Genomic DNA, 13,308 nt, shown 5'->3' with positions numbered 1-13,308 from the left:
GGCTTTTTTTTCCCTCCACATTAACCAACTTTTCAGCTCTCTAGATGCTAACTGGGTATCCTTCAATTCAATTCAATTCTGACACTACCTGGAGTTAGCACAGACCCATAGATTAAGGGCTCAGTCTCATAATACTGTCCCCCACTTCAGATGCTAATTTCAAGTTCTAGGCCACCAGTACATCTGACTGGCCAGCTATAAAGCACAGATTCCCAAGCACAGAAGCTTCAGTCCAGGTAGAGTTGGGTTGAATTATTCTCCTGGTACATAGATGCATTTACCAATCCAGAAGCTCCCTGAGCACCATCATTTAGGGTTTTTTTTTTTTAATTTTTTGAATGTTTTATTTATTTCTAGGAGAGAGAGAGAGAGAGAGAGAGCGTGAGCAGGGGAGGGTCAGAGAGAGAGAGAGTCACAGACTAAAACAGGCTCCAAGCTCTGAGCTGGCAGTCAGCACAGAGCCCAACGCGGGGCTCGAACCCACGAACCGCGAGATCATGACCTAAGCGATAGTCGGACGCTTAACCGACTAAGCCACCCAGGCGCCCCCATTTAGGGGTTTTTATTGAGGTTCCATTGAGTGTGACTAAGTCATTGGTCCATTGGTGATTAACTCAATCTCCAGACCCTCCCATTCCTGAGGCAGGGCCCAAAGTTCCAATCACATGGTTGGATCCTATGGCAACCAGCTGCCATCCTGAAGCTAGCTGAGGGCCCGCCAAGAGTCACCTCATCAGCCAGATATGGTTGAAAGGGGTTTTTTAGAGCAAGCACACGTGTGCACAAGTACATGCACATGCACCTGTGGGGGAAGGGCAGAAAGAGACTCTCAAGCAGGCTCTGTGTTGTCAGCTGTCAGCATGGAGCCCAACAGGACATGGGACTTGATCACAGGAGTCGTGAGATCATGACCTAAGCCTTAATCAAGAGTCAGGACACTTAACTGACTGAGCCACCCAGGCGTCCCTATATATTTCTTACTATATCACAACATCGCAACTACTCATTGCAGCACCATCTGTAATAACCTAAGTGTATATCAATAAGTTGCTCACTGGGCAGACAGTGGAGTACTACACAACTATACCAAGGAATGGTTACGTAGTTCACTGTATAGGCCTACAGAGTCATCTCCAGGATATATTATTGAATGAAAAAAGAGCAAAGTGCAGAAGATATATATTCCATTAATCTAAGAAAGGGGAGAGGTTAGAAATATGTACATATTGGATTATATATTTTTTAATATAACTAAGCTAAAAACCAACAAAAATCATCACCTCTATGACCTAAGAGGGGACTGAGTGAAGGGATGGGGATAGAAGCTAGACTTCTCTAAATGCCTCTGGTTTTATAGTTTTGACTTTGGAACAACATAAACGACTTAGATAATCATTTTAAAAATTAAATCAAAATTAAAAATTAATTTCCTTACAAAAATGTAACAGAGAAGAATTAGTTCAGGTTACTTTAAAACACAGACATATGGGACACCTGAGGGGGCTCAGTCATTAAGCATCTGACTTCCTCTCAAGTCATGGTCTCACAGCTCGGGTTCGTGAGTTCAAGTCCCACATCGGGTGAGTACAAGCCCGGCTTCCAGTGAACTCCTGCCCTGCTTTGGGAGAGCTCTGCCTCTCTCTCTCTCTCAATCTCTCTCTCTGTCTGTCTCTCTCTCTCCCTCACTCACTTGTGCCCCCCCCAAATAAACAAAAAAATAAAGTAAAACATAGACATTTGAGGGCATTTACCTTCAGGATATACCCTAATGACAAAAAGAACTGCAAACAAAATTTAAATTGCCTTCAGTAGTCATATTGCTAGTCACAATATTAGTATAGCCATTTTGAAAGTATAATACATATTGTGTAGGATAAAGCATGTAACCAATTATGTTAATATGACTGGACTAAGACTCTCAGCATGAAAGAGCTATAAACACAAAATCAAGTAAGTTCAGTAAAAGCCTTGTGTTCTTACATCTAAATTGGAAGCCAAAAGCATGCACTCCTATTTTTCATTAAAAAAAAAAGAAACAAAAATGTATTTACTAGCTTTTCCCACAGGAAAGGCCTGGAGACAATAACCATTTCAGTACCAATAAGCATCCTTAGTGCCCAGATTGTGGTCTCTAAATATTAGTATCAGTAAAATGACCCAAGATTCCTTGAGGAAATGGCTAATTTCAGGTTGGAGCAAGAAATGTATGAAGACGAGCCTAGAACATTTTGTACTAGAAAGCAGGGACTCTTCCGGGGCTGTGTTGAAGGACACAAACACCAATCTATGCATGCCCTTCAGGGACCTCCACTGGCTCAAAATAAAACAATTCAAGCATCAGAAAAAGAAAAAGCTATAAGGGATTAAATAAATTAAAACATATGAGTTCACAATAATCCTTTAAAAATTCATTGATCACCTGTAACATGTTAAATACATTGAAATTCATGAATTCATGATACTTAAACATTTATTAATCACTTTTAGAGATTGCTCGGACATCAAATCTTTCATATGAAATTTGAAATATGTCATTACAGTTCCCGTGTTATAAAAATGGCCATAAACACATGAAAAGAGGCTCAACATCATTAGTCATTAGGGAAATGCAAGCTAAAGCTACAATGAGATAGAACTTCATACCCATAAGGAAGGCTATGATTAAAAAAAAAAAAAGGCAATAACAAGTTCTAGAAAGAACACAGGGAAATGGGAATGCTCATAGATAATTGGTAGGAATAAAAATGGTTCAACCACTTTAGAAAAACAACTTGGCAGTTCCTCAAAAAGTGACACAGAGAGTTAGCATATGATCTACAACTCCCACCCCTAGGTATATACCCAACAGAGGTGAAGACATACATTCACACAAAACTTGTGCACGAATGTTCATAGCAGCCTTAAATGTAATAGTGGAAAGGTACAAACAACACAAGCGTTCTTCAGCTGATGAATGGGTAAATAAAATGTAGTATATTCATACAGTAGAATATTATTTGGCCATAAACAAGAATGAAATAATGATACAAACTACCACATGGATAAACTTGAAAACGTTATGCTAAGTGAAAGCTGCCTGTCTGTCTGTCTGTCTGTCTGTCTCTTTTACACACACACACACACACACACACACACACCACATATTGTCTGATTCCATTTATGTGAAATGTCCAGAAGAATCAAATCCACAGGGACAAAGTAGATGAGTGGTGGTCTCTGGCTGGATCAGGGGAATGGGGAGTGACTAATGTGTGTGGGGGCTTAGAGGGGCAGATGTTCTGGAATTAGATGGTTGTGATGGTTGCAAAACTCTGTGAATATACGAAAAACTAATGAATTCTGCACTTTTTTTTTTTTAATTTTAGAGAGAGGGTGTGTGAACAAGGGAGAGGGGCTGAGCACGCAGGGGGTGGAGGGAAGGGGTAGGGAGAGAATCTTAAGCAGGCTCCACTCAGTGCAGAGCCTGATGTGGCGCCCGATGTCATGACCATGAGAGGATGACCTGAATGGAAATCAAAGAGTTGGACGCCCAATCGACTGAGCCACCCAGGTGCCCCTGAATTACATATTTTTAAAGGGTGAATTGTGTGTTATGGGAATTACATCTCAAAGCTGTTATTTAAAAAACCACTTTGTAGAACTTGTTGGAATCCTGATTCAAACGTACCAACTCTAAAGATATCTGAAAGATATCTTACTGACTCAGTACTAAATGATATTAAAGAGTCACTAATTTTATTTTAAAGGTGATAATTCTATTGCAATTATTTAAAACTGATCTCTTACAGATACATCCTTAAGTACTTCACAGAAACCATATGACAGCTGGGATTCGCCTTTAAACAACTGAGTGGGAGCTGAGCACAGAATGTTTAAAAACAAGACTGATCACACGTTGATCTTTGCTGAAGCTGGAGGAGGCCGTCATGTATTCATTATACTTTCCTCTCTACTGTTGTATGTTTTAAATGTCCATAATATAAACGTTTGAAAATTATTTTTAAGAAAGAAGAAAAAACAAAAAGGAAGAAAAGAGGCAGTTGTTGATGACTTGTTACTTATATTCATAGGAGCCACCCTATGGGATTATCTCATTCCTAAAGCCTCTGAGGGGGGTCCCCGAACTTGACTCAATCTTCTGGAAAAGGGTTAGTGTTACTTATACTTCCGTCTGTTGAACTGCATGGTTTATATAAACATATACTGATTGTAGTCTCAGTCCTCTAAAATGCTCAAGACTGGTCATTCTAAAGAAATGCTTTTTGGGGGGATAATTGAGAGTTTGTCCCTTGAAATTTTAAACATTTAAGGGGCAACTTGGTGGCCCAGTCAGTTGAGCATCCAAGTCCTGATTTTTGGCTCAGGTCATGATCCCAGGGTTGTGGGATCCAGCCCCATGAGCATGGAGCCTGTTTAGGATTCTCTCTCTCTCTCTCTCTCTCTCTCTTTCTCTCTCTCTCTCTCTCTCTATCTCTTTCAATCTCCGCCCCTCTCCCCTGCTCACTCACTTGCTCTCTTTCTCTCTCAAATAAAAAGAAGAAGAAGAAAACATTTTAATATTTTTGGGAAAAAAATATTTTCTTTATAAAACATATTGCATGATTTTTACCTTTCTACTCAGCATTTACTTAACTGATCTACTCTGTAATGCAGTTTTAAAGGTTAATTGTTGGGGCGCCTGGGTGGCTCAGTCGGTAAGTGTCTGACTTCAGCTCAGGTCGTGATCTCATGGTTCGTGGGTTCAAGCCCCGCATCAGGCTCTGTGCTGACAGCCAGCTCAGAGCCTGGAGCCTGTTTCAGATTCTGTATCTCCCTCTCTCTCTGACCCTCCCCTGCTCATACTGTGTGTGTGTCTCTTTCAAAAATAAATTTCTTTAAAAAAGCATTTTTATAAAAGGTTAATCGTTATGTGGCACAAACACAGACACTCAGATCAATGGAACAGAATAGAGAACCCAGAAGTGGGCCCACAAACGTATGGCCAACTAATCTTTGACAAAGCAGGAAAGAATATCCAATGGAATAAAGACAGTCTCTTCAGCAAATGGTGCTGGGAAAACTGGACAGCAACATGCAGAATAATGAACCTGGACCACTTTCTTATACCATACACAAAAATAAACTCAAAATTGATGAAAGGCCTAAACATAAGACAGGAAGCCATCAAAATCCTTGAGGAGACAGCAGGCAAAAACCTCTCTGACCTTGGTCACAGCAACTTCTTCTTATTCAACACATCTCCAGAGACAAGGGAAACAAAAGCAAAAAGAACTATTGGGACTTCATCAAGATAAAAATCTTCTGCACAGCAAAGGAAATCAGGAAAACTAAATGTCAACCAATGGAATGGAAGAAGATAATTGCAAATGACATATTAGATAAAGGGTTAATATCCAAAAATCTATAAAGAACTTATCAAATTCAATACCCAAAAAAGCAAATAATCCAGTGAAGAACTGGGCAAAAGACATGAATAGACACTTCTCCAAAGAGGACATCTAGATAGCTAACAGACATGTGAAAAAATGCTCAACATCACTCATCATCAGGGAAATACAAATCAAAATCACAACGAGATACCACCTCACACCTGTCAGAATGGCCAATATTAACAACTCAGGCAACAACAGATGTTGGTGAGGATGCGGAGAAAGAGAATCTCTTTGGCACTGCTGGTGGGAATGCAAACTGGTGCAGCCACTCTGGAAAACAGTATGGAGGTTCCTCAAAAAATTAAAGATAAAACTACCCTATAATCCAGCAATTGCACTACTAGGTATTTATCCAAGGGATACAGGTGTGCTGTTTCAAGGGGGCACATGCACCCCAATGCTTTTGGGTTTTTTTAATTTTTTTTTTTTTAATTTCTGAGAGAGAGAGAGACAGCATGAGCAGGGGAGGGTCAGAGAGAGAGGGAGATACAGAATCTCAAACAGGCTCCAGGCTCTGAGCTGGCTGTCAGCACAGGGCCTGATGCAGGGCTTGAGCCCATGAACTGTGTGATCATGACCTGAGCCGAAGTCGGACGCCTAACCAACTGAGCCACCTAGGTGCCCTGCACCCCAATATTTATAGCAGCACTATAGACAATAGCCAAAGCATAGAAACAGCCCAAATGGATAAAGAAGATGTGATATATATACAATGGAGTATTGCTCAGCTATCAAAAATAATGAAACCTTGCCATTTGTAACTATGTGGATGGAACTAAACGGTACTATGCTAAGTGAAATTAATCCGAGAAAGACAAATATCATATGGCTTCACTCATATGAGGACTTTAAGATACAAAACAGATGAGCATAGGGAAGGGAAGCAAAAATAATATAAAAACAGGGAGGGGGACAAAACATAAGAAACTCTTAAACAGAGAACAAACAGAGGGTTGCTGGAGAGGTTGAGAAAGGGGGATGGGCTAAATGGGTAAGGGGCATTAAGGAATCTACTCCTGAAATCATTTTTGCACTATATGTTAACTTGGATGTAAATTAAAAAATAAATTAATTATTTAAGAAAAAGTAATTAAAACCAGAGCAGTTCTATGGGGAGAGGTTGGTAAATGCAGAGTTGCCCTCTTGCCCTCCCCAGGGAACTATAGGGTACCAAAGAGCACAGTTTGAAAACCACAGTTCATCTAACTCCTTCGTCTCCCAGATGAGGACAATGGCACCAAATGGTCTAATTCTCACCCAAGGTCACACAGCTAATCAGAGACAAACTGCCTGGGCTAGAAGCTGGATATCCAATACCAAGGAACTTACCAACTACCTATGGAAACACAATGCATGTATGCTAGAACGCGGAAGAGAATTCAGGGTGTTTTTCAAGTTGTATTACCAAAGCCCGAGACTTGGCCACGTCCCCTTGCTCTTTGGGCTTCGGTTTCTCAACTGAACTTTCTGTTCTTAATAACTTATGTCTAAGAATCTATTGCCACGAAAACGGTGATCACTTACATGCTCAGTCGCACCACGTTTTCATTGAATACTTTTATGAATTTGGGGATCTGTTGTGAATTTAAATATGAATGTAAAATAAAAATGTTGACATTGTAAAAATAAATAAATAAAAGTGAATCGTTACAGAAATTAATTGTTGTGCTTGGTGTCTTCCCCTGATTTGCACACAGGGTTCTCAGCTACAAGGCTCCCTGGTGCCTACACCAAATGACTGCAAATTGCTTTGTTTTTCTGAACATGCCTTATTTTTGTGATACTCCTCTCTCTTCACTTGCTGGTAGTGTCCCATCTCTGCCCTCCGGGGGCCTTTCCTTATCTATTTCTAACTTGCTGCTTCTAATTTAATATACATGCAAAAGAACCAGACTATTAAACTTGTTAGAGTTACACCTGGAATGATGGCACTTTTTAGCTACCTGTGAAAATTACAGTTTATATTTATTAATAGCATACATTTTTTATTCTTGAGTGTATCCTGGGCTTAAATAACAAGTGATCTGACCATCCTAGTTATGTGCCAAATAGAACATATCTCCATTAAAAGGCCTACTAGGCTACACTTATCTACCCTCTGTGCAAGGGCTAAATTACCAAGGTATTGTGGATTTTCAACATTTATTGAGCATCTATTAAGTGTCATGCACAATGCTAGTCCTTGCTCTCCAGGAGCTTATCCTATAGTAAGGAGGTGACAGAATCATTAACAAGTGACCAATAAAGAATACAATACCATACATGTGTATGTATAAGGACAGAACCGTGCACTTGGGTAATGTGGGGCCAGAGCCACTAGTCCAGCATGGGGTTTGTCAACCTCAGCCCTATTTATATTTTGTACTGAGTGGCTTTTTTTTGTTGTGTCGACTGTCCTACTTATTGGTAGGATGTTTGGTCTCATCTCTGGCCTCTAGCCAGTAGATGCCAGAAATACTCCTTAAGTCTCGATGATAAATCTAACACTAATAAAAAGCAGCATGAAATAGTAAATAGTAAAGTTTTTTTAATTCTCTATCATTAATGAGGAAATCGGTACTGAAGCATTCTTGCCTGCTTGCAGATAGTGATTCAAATCTACTTCTGGTTTTTAATGCTATGTTAATGGGAATAGAATTCTCAACACTTCCTTTTTTTTCTTTTTTTTACTCTTCTTCAAAGGCTTTTTCTTTTTTTTTTTAATGTTTTATTTTTTTCTAGGAGAGAGAGAGAGAGAGACAGCGTGAGCAGGGGAGGGTCAGAGAGAGAGGGAGTGACAGACTCTGAAACAGGCTCCAGGCTCTGAGCTGGCAGTCAGCACAGAGCCCGACGCAGGGCTTGAACCCACCAACCGCGAGATCATGACCTGAGCGAAAGTCGGATGTTTAACCGACTAAGCCACCCGGGCACCCCCAAAGGCTTTTTCTTAATAGCAAAATATTCTATACAGATATACATAAATGTAAAGTTTAGTGAGTTGTTATGAGTATCTATGTAACCAGCATTAAAAATCAGGAAATACAGAGGCAGCAGGGTGGCTCAGTCGGTTAAGCTTTGACTTTGGCTCAGGTCATGTTCTCACCACTTGTGGGTTCAAGCCCCGCATTGGGCTCTGTGGTGACAGCTAGCTCAGAGCCTGAAGCCTGCTTCAGGTTCTGTATCTCCCTCTCTCTGACCCTCCCCTGCTCACACTGCCTCTCACTCTCTGCTGTCTCTCACTCTCTCGGAAATAAATAAAACATTTAAAAAATTAAAATAAAAATCAGAAAATACAATCTCAAAGCACTATCCGCCAACTCCCCACCCCTTGCCAGAGCTAACCACTATCCTAATGTTATAAGAATCACTACTTTGCTTTTTTTTTGTTTTCTCCATAAACTGTGCATCCATAAATATAGTACAGTTTAATTTTTCCTGTTTTTAATTTTATATGAAACTATACAATACGTACTTTGAGGGGTTTTCGTCCTCAACGTTTTTAAGATCCCTCTTTGTGTTGCCCTGTCTCATACACTGCACTATCGTATCATAGGTCAGGGTATGGAATAGCACGATTTAATTAGCCGTTCTATTGTTGATGGACACTCCAGTTATTTCCAGTTCGGGTGCGCATAAGTTTGGGGAGTAGATACCCAAAAGTGAAACTGCTGAATCACAGGATATACATATGGCAGCTAACGTCAAGCCATTTGCCAAAGCAGCCGCACCCCTCCATACTCCCATCTGCTGCGGACGCGGGTTCTCTGCCCCACATCCTCTCCAACCCTGGGTGGCTGTCGGAGATTTTAACCTACACCCATCTGGTGAGTACACAGTGATAGATATGGTTTTAATTTGCCCTCTTCTGGTTATTTATGACCTAAGCACCTTTTCAATACACAATAAATATTTATTGGCCTTTGGATTTCTTTCATAATATCCTTGTTCAAGTCATTTACGCATTGTTTCCCTGGATTTTCTTTCTTGATGTGTAGGCAGTCTTCACCTATCCTAGCAGCAGTTGTCGCAAATACCTCCTTCCAATCGGTGGCCTGCCTTTCCTGGCTTTCCAACTTTGGGAAGCGGCCGTAGGCAGCCTGGCCCAGAGCTCCCTGTTCTTGAATGATGTCATCACAACTGGTCCCACCCTCTCTGCAAGGGCAGAGGGCGCCACCTCGTGGGCCGGTGCCTGTACTGGCCCCACCTCCTGCGCTGGCCCCGCCCCCTGCACCGCCCGGGGCCTTGTTGGCGTCGGGTCTCCAGGGCAGCACCTGCGCCGCGCGAGGGGCGGGGCCGGGCGGCGGGAGCGGGGGCCCGCAGGTGGCGGCACCGGAGAATGCGGACTGCAGGGGTCGCGGTCGCTGAGGAGCGCTGGGCAGGTGACGGGCGGTTGCCTCCTGAACGGGGGTGCGCGTGCCTGGGAGGGAAATGGGATGGGATGAGACTTAGTGGGGGGGACAGCAGGGGAGGGAGTAGGGACAGCAGGAAACCTCCAGAGGAAACTGGATCAGGACCAGGAGAAACCCAAGGAGCCGATGCGAGACGGCATTTGGGGTCCAGGCGGCAAGGGGTCCATGGCGAGGCAGGGACAAAGGGGCCAGGGGCTGGCCCATGAAAGGCTTTGGTGCCCAGACTCCCAGAGCAGCCCAGTCCTCTGTTGACTAAGACCAATGCAGGGCACCAGACCCCGGACCCGTCCCTTCCCTGACCTTAAAATACCTTTTGCGGCCCAGTCTTGTCCATTAAGAAAAATAAAAAAGGCAAAAAGAAAACAAACCGACTGCCCCTTATGGGCAGCTTCCAGGCTCTTCCACGACAGGGCAACTCTCTACTTTTCCTCTTAGCCAGAGCACGAAGAGTTCCCTTTCACCTACAGAAGGAAATTCAAGGTCTTGAAGGGAACCCTAGGGAACCGGCCGGCTCAGTGCCTGGATACCACCGGCGAGATCCTAGCCTGTCTTGTTTACTTTGTAACCGAGATTTGTCAGCCTCTCTAGGTCAGAAATTCAGTGAAAAACAACTGTACCACTAGGGAGCCACTTTCCTTACATTTAAAATGCCCACGTGCTAATTCAAGATACCAGCTTTTCCTTCTTTAATCTCATGCCTTTATAAGATCAGACCTCCACTAAAGCCATGATCCCAGATTTCATTAATTAACAACAAAATTCTCTTCTTCCGTGGACTTTTTTTTATTTGTCAGATCTCAGAAACCTTAGTCTATCTCATTTAAGAACCATTGAAGGGACTGAATGATTTCATGAAAAACTCCAAATTGAAATAGAATGATTATTTCAAGCTTTGTCTTTGAAGTGCAGAGACTTACACTCGTCCAGTAAAACTCTTACAGATGTTTATACAAATTTTCCATTAAAACGTTAATTAGTACTTGGTGGATTTGCTGCTTTCTAAAAACGCCCTAAAAAGCAACAGTTAATCTGTTTAACAATATTAAGCTAATAAGGTAAACCACACTATGTGGGGTTTAAGTTTTTTTTTTTAATGTTTTATTTATTTCTGAGAGAGACAGAATGAGCAGGGGAGGGTCAGAGAGGGAGACACAGAATCCAAAGCAGACTCCAGGCTCTGAGCTGGCTGTCAGCACAGAGCCAGACGCAGGGCTCGATCCCACGAACTGTGAGATCACAACCTGGGCCTCGAACCCACGAACTGTGAGATCATGACCTGGGCCTCGAGCCCACGAACTGTGAGATCACGACCTGAACTGCTTAACTGACTGAGCCACCCAGGCGCCCCAACACACTATGTGTTTTTAAAATGGGCCAATAGCAAACCAGTCTGTACAGTTAAACAATAATAGATTAGTCTACCACCTTGGGGGCTTTTGAATTAAAAAGAAAACCACTTCATAATGTACTTAAATCTGAATGCTACCTTTTGTCTGTTTCATTTGTTAAGATATTTTCCTCTAAGGAGCCAATGGTGTTAGCGATTAGGTCAGCATTATTAGCAGTGCAAGGAATAGGAATAAGTTCATGTTATTTCATTAAAGCTAGCATTTGCCAAAAGAACGAGAGAGCAAGCCCTTAAAAATGTTACAGGAACGTGTTGGAAAAGTTTCTGTTATCTGACCTACAGGAAAAAAAAATGGCATAAAGGCAGTGAGAAGACCGGGCAAAATAGGAATGCTAGGGAGAGATGAAAGGGAACGCAATCCAAAATCATCATCTCCTTTCAATCTGATATGAACTCAGAGCACCCTTGCCATAAACAGTCTCATGGGACTTTATGACAGCCGTTTGAGACAGGGAAGGCTTGCTTGGAATCACACACTTAGGAGAGTTAGAAGGGACCCTAAGCTGTTACTCAGGACAATCTCCCACCCGCCCAACATTGTCCAGGACATCCCTCTGAGGTAGATAGATGTCTAGCCTCTGCTAGGAGTCCCTTAATGACCAAATTCACAAAGCCTTTAAATATTTTGTTAAATGGTTCTAATCAGTGTTCTTTTTTTTACTATATATATTGAGCTGAGGTTGATCTCCATGTGATGTCCACCTAAATTACACATTCTTGCCTAGCGGCAAGCTGGGTACCAACATGACGAAAGCAGCCAATACAGGTCTAAGCACAAAAGGCTTCTCTCTTTACAGTTCAAAACCACACTCTTCCCTTTTTTCTCCTTTACTTTTCAAAAGGTAGACCCTGAACCTGTTTTATTCTTTTCACAAATACTCCTGAACTTGGCATACTTATATGGGTGCTCTGGGTGTTTGAAAGCAGGCCACTGAAGTACTATCCATAATTAACCATTTAGCTTGTGTCCAGGCTTGTCTGTAACAGGCCCTTGGAAGGCAGAAAAAGGAATCCAGCCACTAGATTTCCTCAATAAAGCTGCATTTGATTACTCAGGCTGTTTATGAGCTCCACATCAGATGTGTTTTCGTAGGGAGAAAAACACAATAGTTTTTCTAATAGACCTTCCTCCCACAAAAGGGTACATACAAAAGGCTGCAGATAATATAACGGAGTTCTGCTCACTTAAATGTTTAACACTGGAGTTAAAGAGCTTTCAGTAGTCGCAAAGTGACATAAATATAATTGTTTTTTAGGTGATGCTTTTGTGAATCACAACTTTAAATATTCAAGCCAACTGCTTCTATCATCAAGAATATTTGTATTCACATTCATAGTTTTATTTTTTCAAGATGAGTCACAGTAAATTAATTCCCAAGCTCTCCATTCGCTCTCCTATCCGTCATACCAACTTAAAGGTCCAGTCCACAGAGCCACCTTTCAAGAAAGACTTACATCTGATTGCAAAAGACTCCTTGGAATCTGATTTAGAAAGCTTCACGCAAGAGAGGAAGTCCCAATCTGAACTTGAAGATCAAATCCAGGACAATATGGAGCCCGACAGCTTGGAGGAGGAAAGCCTGAGTGAGACAGAAGAGGAAGCAAGCAGAAAAGTAGCTCAGAAGGATGGCAAGGAAACTCTCCATACCCAGAACAAAGGCACGAACGACAGGTAAGGGATTGGCTGGCGTAAGAGAACAGTGGGTTCTGAAATGTATTATTAAATAATTAGATCACAAGCGACAGTAAGGACAGGCTATGGTAACGAATACCTTGTAATGTGTGTGACACTGTCCCAAGGAACAGCTTGAAGCCAGGCTTTTTGCCACCTTCTTTTTTTAACTAAAAAATACGCAAAAGACAAGGATAAGTACTGATAAGGGCATATGCGCTTATTTCCTGTCCATATTCCCAGTGTCTCCATTGCTATGACCTGACCTTGGAAAAACTGCAGGATGCCTGCTATAGGAAAGTGCTGGGACTTGGAACCAGGTGGTCTTGATTTGGCCTAGGCACTGCTATGTAGTGTATAATTTGGAAGTAGTCATTTAACTCTTTTGAGGCTCACTTTTCTCACCTG

General features: G+C 41.9%; 2 protein-coding genes across 5 annotated transcripts in view; both read left to right on the top strand.

Moving 5' to 3' along the window:
• The window catches only part of CRTAM (cytotoxic and regulatory T cell molecule), a 37,931-nt gene extending 34,080 nt beyond the window's left edge, over positions 1–3,851 (top strand). The window contains exon 11 of the transcript XR_013334850.1: positions 3,789–3,851. The gene's annotated coding sequence lies outside the window, so the exon portion shown is untranslated. The remainder of the gene's footprint in view (positions 1–3,788) is intronic.
• Positions 3,852–9,735: 5,884 nt separating this feature from the next.
• Positions 9,736–13,308, top strand: part of JHY (junctional cadherin complex regulator) — a 60,891-nt gene continuing 57,318 nt past the window's right edge. For all 4 annotated transcript variants that reach the window (XR_013334847.1, XR_013334846.1, XM_077763055.1 and 1 more), the window contains exons 1-2: positions 9,736–9,790; positions 12,485–12,900. Coding sequence is in view for 2 of the 4 variants with exons in the window: in XM_077763055.1 (XP_077619181.1) it covers positions 12,581–12,900 (320 nt within the window). In the remaining 2 variants the exon portion in view is untranslated. The remainder of the gene's footprint in view (positions 9,791–12,484; positions 12,901–13,308) is intronic.

The sequence above is a fragment of the Crocuta crocuta genome, unplaced genomic scaffold, assembly GCF_008692635.1.
Source record: "Crocuta crocuta isolate KB4526 unplaced genomic scaffold, BGI_CrCroc_1.0 scaffold316, whole genome shotgun sequence".
Lineage (NCBI taxonomy): Eukaryota > Metazoa > Chordata > Mammalia > Carnivora > Hyaenidae > Crocuta > Crocuta crocuta.
The sequence above is the reverse complement of the archived record's forward strand: the minus strand, read 5'-3'. Positions and strand labels throughout refer to the sequence as shown.